We start from the raw sequence: 16163 nt of genomic DNA on the forward strand, positions 1-16163 counted from the left end.
ATTTTTTATATTACATTACATTCAGTTTAATAATACTTGTATTTTGGTTGTATCAAATGTTGTATCAATTACGGTTTCCATGAAAATATTAAGCAGCACAACTGGTTCCAACATTGATAATAATAGGAAATGTTTTTTGAGCACCAAGGCAACATATTAGAATGAATGTGACACTGAAGACTGAAGAAATGGCTACTAAAAATTCAGCTTGGCCAGGAATAAATTACATTTTAAAGTATAATAATATGGAAAACGGTTATTTTACATTTACTTTCATTTTTACTGTATTTATGATCAAATAAATGCAGCCTTGAAGATCATAAGAGACTTTGTTCCATTAAAAAATTAAAAACATTAAAAAATCGAACTGACCCCAAACTTTTGAGCGGTACTGTATATATATTGTTCTTGATATGGACCATTTATATTCATATTTCTGGACTTTTAGAAGGAATTTTCCCCTCGTTTTTTCCTCACTGTTGGAAGGCAGAAATATAGTGATACTTTCCACATGGCTGCCTGTTTCTCTCAGATCTTCAGATCAGATTACATTATTTGAGCAGACATTGTGACCCCTGTTCCTGAGTCGAACCTAAAATAGCTATAATGTGAGCGCATTATTATTTGACAGACAGCATCGTAAAGCAGCACAGACTGACATTTAATTGTTACCAAATGTGATTGCGCTGAGTCGTGAGAGCTCTGCTTGTGCTGAATTTGCCACCAGGGTCAGGCCAAGATGATATCGTTTAAGTTTGATGATCTGTTCCTATTTGAAATATTTCAGTGAGAGCTACTATCCTCGGTTCCTCTCATCTCAGTTGCACTAATGATTATCATTCTGCAGGTAGCGTCAGCTTTGACTCTAGACATAACCTCTCAGAATTGGATGTATAACAAGGTACAGTTGCTATAAATGCAGGATGTTTTTCTGGACATTACATTCTGGATGTTAAAGTGCTGATATGTAATTCTGAGATATAATAGTACGGGTCAGTAAGATTTAAAAAAAATAATAAAATATAGAACCTAAAATAGCTATAATGTGAGCGCATTATTATTTGACAGACAGCATCGTAAAGCAGCACAGACTGACATTTAATTGTTACCAAATGTGATTGCGCTGAGTCGTGAGAGCTCTGCTTGTGCTGAATTTGCCACCAGGGTCAGGCCAAGATGATATCGTTTAAGTTTGATGATCTGTTCCTATTTGAAATATTTCAGTGAGAGCTACTATCCTCGGTTCCTCTCATCTCAGTTGCACTAATGATTATCATTCTGCAGGTTTGTTTCACTGCTTTCAATCTGCTTTGAAGTCAGTGTGAAAAATCATTTGCACACCATTTTAATTCTGTAAGTGAAATAGGATATTTATTGAGAACAAATTTAGACTAATATGAATTAAGATTTTTTTTATTTTTTTTATTTAGTGGTAACTTTAAAGTGAAAATCTTTGGAAGATGAAAAATAAAAAACAATAAGAAAGTTAGAAGTATGCGATTAATCGCGATTAATCATTTGACAGCACTAATATAAACATTGTGAATGCAACATTCAAATTTTTGAATTTAGAGTTTAGAATTCCGAATGGTTCCAGTTCTAATCGTGTAAACTGCAAAAAAAAAAAAAAGTGTCTTATTTTACAGTACATATCTAAACATTCTTAAATCAAGACTTGAAAAGCAGAATGACATAAGATATTATAAGAAAAATATATCTTAAAAATATAATTTTTCCCCTTCTTTTCTTTTCTTTCTCTCCCTCTCTATCTCTCTCTCTCCTTTTTTTGCATAAAAAAAAATCTTGTTTTCCCTTTGAATGAAGTTTACTTTTCTTACTCCTTTTGCAGATGTTTTTTTCTTGTTTTTAGCATAAAATTACTTTTTTTTTTTTACTTAATGTTGCTACATTTTTCAGACAAGACATAATATCTTAAGTCTATTTGTATTCTTAAGCGTTTCTTGATTTAGGCATGTTTACTGTAGATATTTTTACTGGAAGACAAGACATACTAAGTAAGAAAATCATTTTTTGCAGTGCAGATCATGTGACAGGTTTAACATGCAGATCTGGCCGGTGTGGTGACATGGATAAAGCAGACGTTTGATTCTATCTCTCTCTCTCCTTTTTTTGCATAAAAAAAATCTTGTTTTCCCTTTGAATGAAGTTTCTTACTCCTTTTGCAGATGTTTTTTTCTTGTTTTTAGCATAAAATTACTTTTTTTTTTAACTTAATGTTGCTAAATTTTTCAGACAAGACATAATATCTTAAGTCTATTTGTATTCTTAAGTGTTTCTTGATTTAGGCATGTTTACTGTAGATATTTTTACTGGAAGACAAGACATACTAAGTAAGAAAATCATTTTTTGCAGTGCAGATCATGTGACAGGTTTAACATGCAGATCTGGCCGGTGTGGTGACATGGATAAAGCAGACGTTTGATCTGACACAAGCGTCCAGGCTTCAGAGCGCTGAGGGCGAGCTGTTCTGTTAGACTGTGGGAGGCGCTCCACGCGGGAAGGAAAGATTGATGGGATCAGAGCCTCAGAACAGCCGAGGGGAGCTTGTAGGTGTCTGTCAATGCTACCGTGCACAGTGGCACACACGCACACGCTCCACACACATACACAAACACAAACACACAGCCTATCAATAACAACACACGGCGACATGCGTCTGTCAGCGTTACATAACGTGAGGGATGAATGGGTTTCTGTCCTTTCTTTTACTCTTCATTTGAGTTTATGGCTCATATCATATAAAAGGCAAAAGTAAATCTTATTGTGTAATAGTAACATTAGGTCAAGTAAACTTTTTTTAAAGGGTTTAAAACATGTTACACTGTAGCACATGTCAAATTCCCGAATACTGTTGAAACGTTTTGAGTTTGTAAGGTTTTTAAAATGTTTTTAAAAGAAGTCTCACGCCAATTCTGCATTTATTTGATCAAAAATGCAGTAATATTGTAAAATATTATTACAATTCGACTCGACTATTTTCTATATAAATATACATTAAAATGTATTTTCAGCAGTCATTACTCCAGTCTTCAGTGTCACATGTTCCTTCAGAAATCATTCAAATTTGCTGCTCAAGAAACATTTCTTATTATTATCAGTGTTGAAACCGATGCACAGATTAATGTTTTTTGTGGAAACCGTGATATCTTTTTTACCTTTTTATCATGATTATTTGATGAATAGAAACTTCAAAAGATCACCATTTACTTTAAATAGAATATTTGTAACATTATAAATATCATTACCGTTTTTTTACTCAATTTAATGCATCTTTGCTGAATAAATGTGTGTGTGTGTGTGTGTGTGTGTGTGTGTGTGTATTACCCCAAACTTTGTAATTTATGGCAGTTGCCCAATTATGAATTTAACAGTTTCATGTGAAGCTACGAGTTGGAAACTATGATACTTTTGAAATGCATTAAAATCTGAGAAATTTAAATGTCAGATTCTACATTTTTAATTCCAAATTCAAGTGATTTTTGCAAGAATTGACAATTAACATTGACAGACTTGTGAATAAGGATTATTAGAATTGTCTACAGTATATAGTGCTTATAAGATTATTATTAGTGCTGTCAAATGATTAATCGCGATTAATCGCATCCAAAATAAAAGTTTTTGTTTACGTAATATATGTGTGTGTACTGTGTATATTTATTATGTATATATAAATACGCACACATACAGTATATATTTTGAAAATATTTACATGTATATATTTATAGTCATATAATTTATAATTTAATATATAAACATAACATATTTTTCTGAAATATATACATGTATATATACATATATACACTAATTATTATATAGTATATGATTATTTTTGTACATTTATTTTATACAGCTTCTACTCCAGCCTCTGTACAACTAGCTCTTGAAACATCTGATGTTCTTCATTTGTAAGTTGCCTTGGATAAAGCATCTGCTAAATGCCTAAATATAAATTACATCATAACGATTTATAAGTGTGCTTTAGACTCAAAAAAGGATGTAATCATTCGCTTTACGGTATTATCTTTCCTGTGGTGCGTTTGTGATCTTTAATGCATCATTAGTATTAGTACTATTATTAATAGTCCTGTTCCTATTGTATATTGTAGAGTCAGTGTGTGTGTATGTGTGTGTGTGCTCTTTCTGCCCTTTGTCTCGGGCACAATAACATCTAAGAGGGAGGGTTCTGCCGCAGTCCTGGCTGTGTGTCAGTCCAGGTTAACGTCTGCTTGCCGAAGGGGGGTTGTACGGGGACCCTGCTCCTGGAAATGGGAACGGTTAACTGAAGCATGTTAATAAGGAAAGGCTTGTCTCTTCCATACTAACACTTGGATGACTCTGCAGGCTTTGAAGGGGGCAGGGTGGGGGTAGTTTGGGGTGGGTTTTGGAACTTACTCACCCACTCATGGTCACTAACCAACCCCTCCACGACAAGGCTGGCCTGAAGGGGGTTTGCTTGCATTGTCAAGTAACGCATTGACCCATCACTTTGATGCGTATCAATACTGACAGGCCGCGCTCTCTCTCTCTCTCCTCCCTCCCTCCATCTATCTCTTCCTCTCTTTCATCTGTATCTTTCTCTCTCTTTTGCTGCAGGCCACCGAGGCTCAGATCCAAAATGTTGGACAGACGCCATCTCAGTTGCTCATCGAGCCACATCCTCCCCGTAGCTCCGCCATGCACCTGGTGAGAACAGCGTGTGTCAGAGTGTGTAATAAAATTAATGTGTGCGTATTTGTTGTGGGTTTTTTTCTGCCCGGCAGTAGGGAAGTTATTATTTTGAACAAGGGCAGTAATGCCTGACCTTCGGACCGTTCCCCAAAACCCAGCACAACAGTCTCTCATCTATATGTCCAGAACTTTTGCAGCAGCCATGTTGAAGTTTAGTTCAATCTGCAGTGTGATAAGTGTTAAAAATAGTTAGTGCTATTGTAACTACATTTCAGATCTATTAATTTAACTGCGTTAGAATTTTTTCCAGTAAAAGTTAACTCTTTCCAGGGACAAAATGCTTAATCACTGGTTTTAATGTATTGTTGAATTGAACACACAACCCGAGCAATGCAATAATGATTTGCTTTTTGCTTCCTCTCATATGTAGTGTTGGTAAGGCCAAAGTAAATCGGTTTGTTTAGATGGTTCACGAAACCATAATGAAAGAATTTGCAATATTCAATATTCAAGCTTTATTTCTCCCCCTGAATGTAAAAACAAAAAACCGAATCCTTGTGGGTTTTTTTTGATGAAAACCAAAAAAGGCGCAGTTCTATTATTTTAAAATTATTTTAAAAAACTAATAAATAAATTATATATATATATATATTAGTGCTGTCAAACGATCGCATCCAAAATAAAAGTTTTTGTTTACATATGTGTGTGAATTTTGTATATTTATTATGTATATAAATACACACACATGCATGTATATATTTAAGAAAAATGTTACGTTTATATATTAAATATATTTATATACACACACACACTCATAAACAAATCCAGGCCATTTCTATTGATTTCCTCTTTGTAATTGTACTGTAGGCGTTATCCAGTTTGTAGTGTTCTCCTTACTTGCACCCACTTGCTGCTACTTCCAGGTAGTCACTGGTTCTGTGTACAACAACCTTCACAGAGCCACACACATGCCCTAACACAAATACATGACACACAGACCTGCCATACTTACAGGAGCTCACAACTCCATCACAGAGTCTCCTCAGATAGTTGTGTCAGGAGAACAGTGCTCTCTACTGGCTATATAAGTCCTCACACTTCAATACTAATCATTCCCATCTCAATCAAGCATCTGTCATAACAATCAGACTGGAGTTTACAAAGTGAATGTTGTAATGCTGTCAATACGAGTTTTATAATTAGCGCTTGTTTATATTTCTAAGTAATTGTGTGCAGCCTACTGCTAGAAGTTTCACCGTCAAAGTTTGTGGTTGCCAAAGATGTCCGTAATGAAATGCTCCTCAAATCAGAGTAAAACAGGTTTTTTAAATTATCGCAGATTGCAGAGTTTCACCACTGTAACGTCAGTTTAAAGTGTTTTTATCCAGACTATATTATTTTATTATATTTTATTATATTTTACTATATTTTTGGGGTCAGTAAGATTTTTTTTTCATCCTCCCACTTTTAATGAAACGTAAATTCGTCCCTTGCACTTTTTTCGGCAAGAGTTTTTCAAGAGCCAGTGCGAATAAATCTAGATTTAAATTCAAAGAGACTAGATAGTCACATTGTTTTGAATAGTTGTTCGTAGTCGTGTACTTGTATACTTATTAGTAAACAAAACGATGTGAACATTATGGCGCGCTAAACACTCTCCTGCACTGTATGTTTCATTCATACTCAAAGCCAGAGGGCGCTCTCGCACTGAAAATCCAAAACGGACTCAGAGAAGCAATAATGACTTATGACAATTTGGCATCTAGTAATCGCTGGAGCTAAGCCTCATAGAAAGTACATAAACGTTTTGACGATGAAACGTGAAGACAATAAATGCACAATTGCGACAATATATGGTTTATGTGGTTTTTTCAAGTCATCTCCAGTCCAGGTATAATAAATAAATGTATAGTATATGAATAATGCAGTGCTAATTGACATATCATTTATTACAGCACAGAAACTATGAAATATATTTTCTGCCTTATTCTGTGATTAAAAATGGAAAAAGTGTTTGTAGTATATAAACCAATCATAAAATTGCAATTAGAAAAATATAGGCACAAATATTATAAAATACAGATTATTGGTTATTGTCCAGCAGAGTGTTGAAGTTTCTTAACCAATTAAAAGTAAGAGATAAGAAAATAGATTTTCTTTGTCAGTTAGTCATAAATCAATCAATCAATCAATCAGCATTTTACATTTCTGTCCCCCTCACTTCTGAAATTATGACTACGCCCCTGATCAAAAATGACAGTAGACTTTGTTTATTACAAAAATATTCTTTTTAAAAGAAATACTTTTCTTTTTTGAGCTCTTTTTCATTAAAGAATCCTAAGATGTATCACCGTTTCCACAAAAATATTACAAATATTTTTTTCAACATTGATAGTAAGATGTGTTTCTAGAGCAGCAAATCAGCATATTAGTGAGATTTCTGAAGGATCATGTGACACAGAAGTATTGATGCTGAAAATTAAGGATCAGATGCAGCAGGATGTCATCATGGTGCTAAAGTTTCCCTCCAATTCTCCCGTCACTCACGTGGCCGCCAACACACTGCCGCACCTGACCCTCCCCGCCGTCGTCACCATCACCTGCAGCCGACTCTTCGCCGTCAACCACTGGCATAACACCGTGGGTGAGTGGGAATCGCTGTGTGTACTAGCTAACCAGCTAATAGCTTGATTTCACCTGCAAATCAACAAAAAACGGCAACAAAAAGCAGCTACACTCCACATGTTACCACTTGGCCATGTGTGAACAACATTAACCAACTAGTCGTTCCCCCGGAGCCCCCCTCACCTGCGGGTCAGAGGTCGGGCGCCGTGGCGACGGGCTAAATTAGCCTATCACGGCCTCTCCTTTCGCTTCACACCTCCCCAGCTGTCACAGCAACACATAGTGATGTCAGGACCAAACGTGGCAACCTCGCTCTCTCACACTACTAATGGCTGCAGCTGCAGGACCAGCCCTCTCCAGCCGTGAGTGTGTGTTGGTCCCACCAAATAATGAACATAATAAGGCTGCCACGCTGAGTGAAAATGGCGGTCTGTGCCTGTAGGCCTGCCTCAAGGGTGCTATAGCTCAGGCCTGCCTGACACTGGAGAGGGAGAGAAATCAATAAGCACCATGGAGATCTGACTGGTGGGTCTCCATAAAGCCCTCATGTCATATGGGACGGGGTCAGGAAGTGGACTTGACTGTGGAGGCCGGGCAAGAAATTTGTGAGGGTGTCACAGCAAAAATTATTTTATTTCTCCGGATTTTTGTTTTGTTTTCCAGTACAAATATTTCAAAATAGTAAAAAAGAAAACTTGACCCTTTAACACTGTCTATTCTGTTTCTATTCTATCTACTTGTTTTCTTTTTATTTATTATAAAAAACTTACTGTAACAAATTACATTTGAAATATTTAAATATATTATAAAATATATATTTTTAAAATATTTAAAATAACAATATTTCACAATATTACTTTTTTTACTGTATTGTTGATCAAATAAATGCAGCCTTGGTGAACATAACTTACTGTAACACTCTAACACTAGCTCTTTCTTTCTCTTTGTATTCTATCTACGTTTTTCTTTTTATTTATTAAAAAAACTTGACCCTCTAACACTAGCACACTCTATTCTATTTCTATTCTATCTACTTGTTTTCTTTTATTAATTACAAAAAACATAACCCTCACTAGCACTCTCAATTCTGTTTCTATTCTATCTACTTATTTTTTTTATTTACTATAAAAAAATTAACCCTCTAACACTAGCACTCTCTTTCTATTTGTATTACTGGTTTTCTTTTTATTTATTAATAAAAATAATAATAATGACCCTCTAACACTCTCTCTATTCTGTTTCTATTCTATGCCATAAGATAACAAGTCTTGTTTTCTGAAAAAAATGTTATCAAAATTAGGCAGCTTTATATTTAAAACAAGAAGAAAAAAAGTCTGCCAAATGGGACCAGAGTTTTTTTTTTCCTTTAAATTCAATTTATTTTTCTTACCCCATTGGCAGATTTGTTTTTAGCATAGAGTTTTTAAGCATAGAGTCACTTAATTTTTTTTTATTATTATTATTTTTTTTAGAAAAAACTAAATGTAAGTAATTTTGCTTTTCAAGTAAATGTATCTTGATTTAAGAAAATTTAACTAGATATATTTACTGAAAAACAAGACAAAAATACTGAGGAAGGGGTTTTCCAGGTACTGAATGGTGTGTTTTTGATTTCTTTTATTGGCTGTGTGTATGTAGGTCTTCGAGGAGCTCCGGGATATTCACTAGAGCAGGCCCATCACCTCCCCATCGAGATGGACTCACTAATTGGTGGGTTTGACATTTTTTGTTGTTAAAATACTTTCTTCTATCCCATTCATAACTAATTGAAGTTATCTGTTTGTACAGTAGATTTGTTTCCATGAAAAGTGCAACACTGTGTCCCTCTATTGCTCTGTTTTGAAGAATATCCCAACTAAATCGACACAGCAACTTTGATTTATCCTATAGCAGGAGTTTGTGGTGAGACTATCCATTTGTCTGCTTAATAGCAGATGTGGGGAGTGTCATCATATTTGCAATAAAGTCACATGCTTTAGCTTTAGTAAAGAAGGTAAACGCTGAACTTGTACATTTTATACACAAAAAAAAACTAATCTTAGCATATCCAAACTTTGGAATTTGTATTGCAATAAATTATACTTTTATTTAATTTTTTTGTAAGTCGATTGATTTCAGGGGCTGGTTGCATAAACTTTTTAGACTAGTCTTAAAAAGTTAGTCAACTAATTGTTTTTCTTCAAGACTGGTCATAGCTTTTTAAATTCAGTTATGAAAGGTAGATTGGTCTTATTTGTATTGGCAAAGACTGATTACCCTTTGGCAACTGCTAGTTGGTCAAACTAGTTCTTAAGACACAGTCTTAACATGGTGGTTAAGTTTATGCAACTGGCCCCAGGACTCTTCCAAGAGCTGGGGCCAGTTGCATAAACTTAGCCACCATCTTAAGACTGTCTTAAAAAATAGTTTGACCAACTAGCAGTTGCCAAAGGGTAATCAGTCTTACTTTTCCAATACAAATAAGACCAATCTACCTTTTCATAACTGAATTTAAAAAGCTATGACCAGTCTTGAAGAAAAACAATTAGTTGACTAACTTTTTAAGACTAGTCTAAACCGTTTATGCAACCGGCCCCTCACTCAGCCAAACTGAGCAACTGATGGAGAAGGGCTTTGATTTGAGTGGTGACCAAGAAGCTGATGGTCACTCTAGCTGAGCTCCATGATCATATGTGGAGATAGGAGAAACCTACAGAAGGACAAACATCACTGCAACACTCCACTGATCTGTGCTTAATGCCGGTGTGGCCAGACTCAATCCTCTCCTCACATTAAAACACTTGGAATTTGCAAAAAAAGCACCCAAAGGACCCTCAGACTGCGAGAAACAAGATTCTCTGGTCTGATGAACCTCAGTTCCAAGCATCATGTTTGAAGGAGCTCTGTAAACATGTCTCTTCCAGCTAACAACTCAGGCACAAACAAACGACAAATCACTGACCTGGTTGACCAGAGCATTCAGATCAACACTCAGTGTTTTGTGGTGACGGCTGATAACCGCTACATCCTGGTGTGTGGTTTCTGGGACAAGAGTTTCCGTGTTTACTCTTCAGACACAGGTAAGACGCACTCACTGAACGTTAAGGGAATTATTCACTCACAATGTTACATGTTGTCATCGTTTACTCACCTTAAATCAAAGTATCCTGAAGGTAGTCCATATGACTTGTACTGTATGTTATACTTCTGAAGCCATAGGTCAGGTCTGGATAAGAGTTGAACTCTGAATCATGAATGAATCATTTAGATTGGTTATTTTAACCGGGTCAACTGATTCATTAAAAGATTTTGCTCACAAATCCATTTCTTTCTAGAACTCTCATGAAACATCGAAAGACTCTTATAGTTCACTTTTGTGATACTTTTATTGTTCTTTTTGTAATTTTGGATACATTCCACAAACATTGAAATGAGTGGCCAAGATACTGTATTGTTTATTGGTCCGACCAACATATTTGAGCTTTGAATTTTGAGGGACAAAAGGTAAATGCTGTATGTTTGTTTGCAGGCAAGCTCACTCAGATAGTGTTCGGTCACTGGGACGTGGTCACATGTCTGGCACGCTCAGAGTCTTACATCGGTGGTGACTGCTACATTGTGTCGGGATCCAGAGATGCCACTCTGTTGCTCTGGTACTGGAGTGGGCGGCACCATATCATAGGAGACAACCCTAACAACAGTGAGTAGCAACTAAACCTGAAGGAATAGTTCACCCAAAAATGAAAATTTGCTTATTGACTCACCCAAGAGATGAGTTGTGAGAGAAATTTAGCATTATATCACTTGCTCATCATTGAATCCTCTGCAGTGAATGGGTGCCGTCAGAATGAGAGTCCATACAGCTGATAAAAACATCACAATAATTCACAACACAGCAACAATATCTTGTGAAGCAAAAAGCTGCTTGTTTGTAATAAACAAATCCATCATTAGGATGTTTTTAACTTCAAATTGTTGCTTCTGGCTAAAATATGAGTCATTATTATTATTGGGTGAACTATTCCTTTAAGCACAATTACCTCAATATTAGGCATACTACATTATACAATCATGCAAGAACAGACATTAATATTAGATGTTACATTAATAATGGAGGAGATTATAAAAGCTCACGCACTAGGCAACATAATATTATTTTTTCATTTTTATATTAATCACTGTACTAACAAAAGCTATAATTGCATAACAAATGAAGGCATTACAGCTCCTAATTGTTCCAGGATTCCTTGCTACTGAATCCAGAAAGCTGTTTTTCTAACATGAGCTGCAAACATGTTAATAAGAAAACAAGTCTGCACGTCTGTGCTTGCTTTTGTGTGTGTTTTGCAAAGATATCTGTGCATTTGCACCGCTGATGTGTATTAGATGTATTGTCCTTGTTTCTACATGTCATGAGCTGTGGTTTAGGTGAGCGTGTTCTCTAATTAACTTCAGTGATGCTCAGAGAGTTAATTAAGGATTTCAGCTCGACTGCCTCCAATTAGCGAGGTACAGCCCCGCTCCTGTTTTCAAAGCTCGGGAAACAAAACTCCCATGATATTCACACACAACTGCGTACTGTGTGCCCTCACAAAGGAGACTAATGGTCTGTATGCTTCAAACTGGAGGGAATTACGAACAAAGAACAATTTATATATAATGAGGAATAAGCCTAACATTGTTAACTTTATCAAACTCATGGTACACCAATCTAGTACCAATCCGGTGTCATTATGCCATGCAATATAATAATGTAATGATTTCAATGGCATTTAATTACTTTTTGAGTCTATTTTGAGTAATACTAATGAACACGTTATGTAAGTATTTATTGGAACAGCTTAATAATAATAATAATTTATATTATTATTATTATTAATAGTAATATTATTAATAATAATAATAATTAGTAGTAGTAGTAGTAGTAGTAGTATGTCCAAAATTGTCCGAAAAATTGGGCCGAAAGAAATGGGAACGGCCCTTTTGGCGGACTAGTTTTCTTGTTTAAGTTTTGTTTGTTTTTCCCCCATTGTTATATATATATATATATATATATATATATATATATATATACAATTATATATATATATATATATATATATATTTCTACATAGAAATTTAATTGTAAAGCCTTTTTTCTTTTCTTTATTTTGATCTTATGCTTTCATAAGTATGCAGTAAATAACCGTTTTTGCAGGAAAGACTTTGACCTGAGGCAACATTTTCACAGTTATACACACATGCACACTAAAGTGGAATGCGCTCATTTAATGCAAAAGTATTTTATTTTCCCTCATTATATATTCCAGACTTATACCCAAAACTCTTTGAGGTTGTTAAAACGATATCAGTGTAGCGGTAAAGAAAAACAAACCCTCATCAGCGTGTGTTTTTATGTTAATGATAAGTTCAGCTGTGCTTCGTCAAGCTTCCCCACACTGCACTTTTTTCATCTGTCTCTGAATGGAGAGTGTCGGGACAGGAACATCCATGAATATTCAGCAGATATCCCAGTACCGGCCCCTGAGGCACTCCGACATGGTGTAGAAATTGATTTCACAGTAGCCTGAGAAAGCCGGAGTGTGTCTTAAATGTGCAATGATTAAAATCCCGTCCGGCTCAATCAAGGCCCCGGTGCTTCACGACCCCAGCAGCCGCTCTCCAATTTACACCTCTTAATTGTGTCGCTGTACCGCTGGGGTTTAGTGCGAGGGTTTAGAAGGGCCCGGGTGCGGACTGATTAAATCTATTGTGATGAAGGTGATCTGGGATCTCCCGAGGGATCCGGTGTTGATACACGTCCCCACCCAGATCACTGACAGCTGGGCTTAGCGCTGTCAGACAGGCCCCTGTGGAGAACGCAGTGAACACCGCGTATTGATCAAGGCCTGAGTAATCTTTGATTGCTCGCCAACTTTAAAAATCATCTGGATTTGTAGCGGTCATTCTATTGATTCCTGGCTTCATTTAATAGTGCTCTGCATGCAAGGTAATTGCACGTGTCTTAATTATGTGGATGTTAATGAACTTAAGTGTTAATTAAATATTGAAAAGATCTCAATTAATGGGATGAACCGTCTCTATGTACTATATTATTAGCTTTGTTTTAGAAATCCCTCTGACTGTACGTATATGTGTAAAGTCGGGATTTTATCAACAGAGAACAACTTTATGGTTTATTGAAGTTATTAAAGAAGTTATCAAAAATTCAGTTTAATTTAGAGTCATATGTCATTCTAATACTGTAGAATTTTCTTTCAAGGAGGTTTATAGTGGTTGTTCTTTACCATTCAGTTGCAGTGAATCAGGACTAAGGCTTTCAGGCTTCATAAAGGACACTAAAGCAGCATAAAAATAGTCCATATGAAGTTATATGATGAATTTGTATGCAGAACAGACTGAAATTGAAACCTTATTCACTGAATAAGCTCAACAAACCACCCAGTTCACTAAACCCGAAAGATTTGTTAATTCGTTTAACTCATTTACTCAGTGATCTGATCTCCGTGGTTAACAGATCACTGGACATACACTATCATTCAAAAGTTTGAGGTCAATAAAAATTAGGTTTTTTAAAGGTATTAATACTTTTATTCAGCAAGAATGTATTAAATTGATCAAAAGTGACAGTAAAGACATTTTTAATGTTATAAAAGATTTATGTTTTAAATAAATGCTGTTCATTTTCTATTCATCAAAGCATCACGAAAAGAAAAGTATCACGGTTTCCACCAAAATATTATAATAAGAAATGTTTCTTGAGCAGCAAATCAGCATAGTAAGATTTCTGAAGGATCGTGTGACACTGAAGACTGGAATAATGATGCTGAAAATTCAGCTTTGACATCACAGGAATAAGTACTTTTTAAAATATATTCAAATAGAAAACAGTTTTTTTATTTTATTTGTGGTCATATTTTACAGTATTATTGTTTTTACAGTTTTTACTGTGCCTTGGTGAGCATGAGACTTATTTCAAAATTTCGTTATAATTTATTATTATTACTATTATTATTGTTTTGTATTTCAAAATCCTAAAAGCCTAAGACTAATTAGAATGCTTCTATTTTTTTCCTATTCATGTTTTTAATTTATTTTATGAAATTATTTAAATTTTAGTTTTATCTATTATTGTCATCATCATTTTATATTTAAAAATCCTAACAGTCTAAGACCACTAATGAGAATCTTATATTTTGCTTCTATTTATCTATCTATGTTTTTTTTTCTATTTTTGTTTTTAACGTATTTTTATTTCGCTTAATATTCAAAATCCTAAAAGTATACATCCTAAAAGTCTATGCTTCTGTATTTTCTATTTTATTTTATTTTAACTATTTTAAACTATTTTTTGTCATTATTATTATTTATTTATTTATTTTGTATTTAAAAATCCTAAAAGTCTAAGACTAATGAGAATGCTTCTATTTTTTTCTATTTGTTTTTAATTTCTTTTATTTATTTTTTTGAAAGTATTTAAAATTCTGTTATAGCTATCATCATCATCATCATCATCATCATCATCATCATTTTATATTTAAAAATCCTAACAGTCCACTAATGATAATCTTTTATTTTGCTTCTATTTATCTATCTATCCATATGCATATTTTTTCTATTTTTGTTTTTAACTTATTTTTTATTTCTCTTAATATTAAAAATCCTAAAAGTAAAAATCCTGAAAGTCTATGCTTCTGTATTTTAAAATTTGGTACATTTTTTCGTCATATACTATTCTTATTCTTATTGTTAATTTTATATTTTGAAAGCCTTGAGACAAAATCTTAAAAGTCTGGTTAGAACACCTCCTATATTAAAATCCTATATTCATTTTTATATGTATTTTTTCTGCTGTATGTCTCGTGTTGTTGTGCTGATGTTTACTGCTGGGTAATGTGTGTGTGTGTGTGTGTGTGTGTGTTTCCTGTGCTCATTTGCAGGTGATTACCCAGCTCCCCGTGCGGTTCTGACCGGTCATGACTATGAGGTGGTGTGTGTGTCAGTGTGTGCTGAGCTGGGAATTGTAATCAGTGGAGCAAAAGGTGAGTGAGAGAGGAGCATTGTGGGATATGAAGTGAAGAGGCAGTGTGTGATTCCACTAGTGTCTCTTATCAGACACGTCTGTTTGTCAGAGGGGCCGTGTCTGGTCCACACCATCACTGGGGATCTTCTGAGGGCTCTGGAGGGCCCCGACAGCTGTGTGCTTCCCCGCCTGATCTCAGTGTCCAGTGAGGGTCACTGCATCATCTACTACGACAGGGGTCAGTTCTGCAACTTCAGCATCAACGGCAAGCTGCTGGCCCAGATGGAGATCAACGACTCCACACGGGTATGATCTCAACTCTGTGCTTGGCCACACACTTCCTGTCTGTTGGATTGGATTTCTATAGCAATGCCTCAGTTTTCTCATTTCTATAGCTGCCCTATAGTTTGTTGAGTAAAAAGATGAATTCTTAAAGTGAATTCTACTTAATTTTTCACTTTTCAACATTATAAAATTGTACACAGTAATTTAAATTCATAATGTTTTGGGGTAAAATAAATTAGTAGTCTTGTAGTTTGATATAGATACTTTATTATTATTATTATTTAATATATTAATATATCTCTATTTAATATTTATTATTTTAAATATTAGATTATTTATATTTATGTGTTTATATATTATTTTAGAATAATAATAGCATAGTATTTTAATAATTTGGAAGCATATAAATTTTGTAATATAATGTAAAATTATAACTATATTTAATACATTAAATAAGTAATAACAATAGTAATATTTCATTTTATTTATCATTTATCATTTTAATATTTCATTTAATATTATTATTTAATATATATATATATATATATATATATATATGAAT

The 16163-nt window shown here is 34.5% G+C and overlaps 1 protein-coding gene across 1 annotated transcript in view; it reads left to right on the forward strand.

Annotated features, from left to right (window-relative positions):
* Positions 1-16163, forward strand: part of LOC107704698 (neurobeachin-like) — a 282564-nt gene that overhangs the window by 264256 nt on the left and 2145 nt on the right. Inside the window, exons 46-54 of the mRNA XM_016507685.1 lie at positions 4615-4704; positions 5727-5738; positions 6058-6063; positions 7174-7333; positions 8953-9024; positions 10218-10373; positions 10823-10993; positions 15234-15335; positions 15426-15622. Of these exons, the coding sequence (XP_016363171.1) occupies positions 4615-4704; positions 5727-5738; positions 6058-6063; positions 7174-7333; positions 8953-9024; positions 10218-10373; positions 10823-10993; positions 15234-15335; positions 15426-15622 (966 nt within the window). The remainder of the gene's footprint in view (positions 1-4614; positions 4705-5726; positions 5739-6057; positions 6064-7173; positions 7334-8952; positions 9025-10217; positions 10374-10822; positions 10994-15233; positions 15336-15425; positions 15623-16163) is intronic.

The sequence above is a fragment of the Sinocyclocheilus anshuiensis genome, unplaced genomic scaffold, assembly GCF_001515605.1.
Source record: "Sinocyclocheilus anshuiensis isolate Anshui unplaced genomic scaffold, SAMN03320099.WGS_v1.1 scaffold758, whole genome shotgun sequence".
NCBI classification, from domain to species: Eukaryota; Metazoa; Chordata; class Actinopteri; order Cypriniformes; family Cyprinidae; genus Sinocyclocheilus; species Sinocyclocheilus anshuiensis.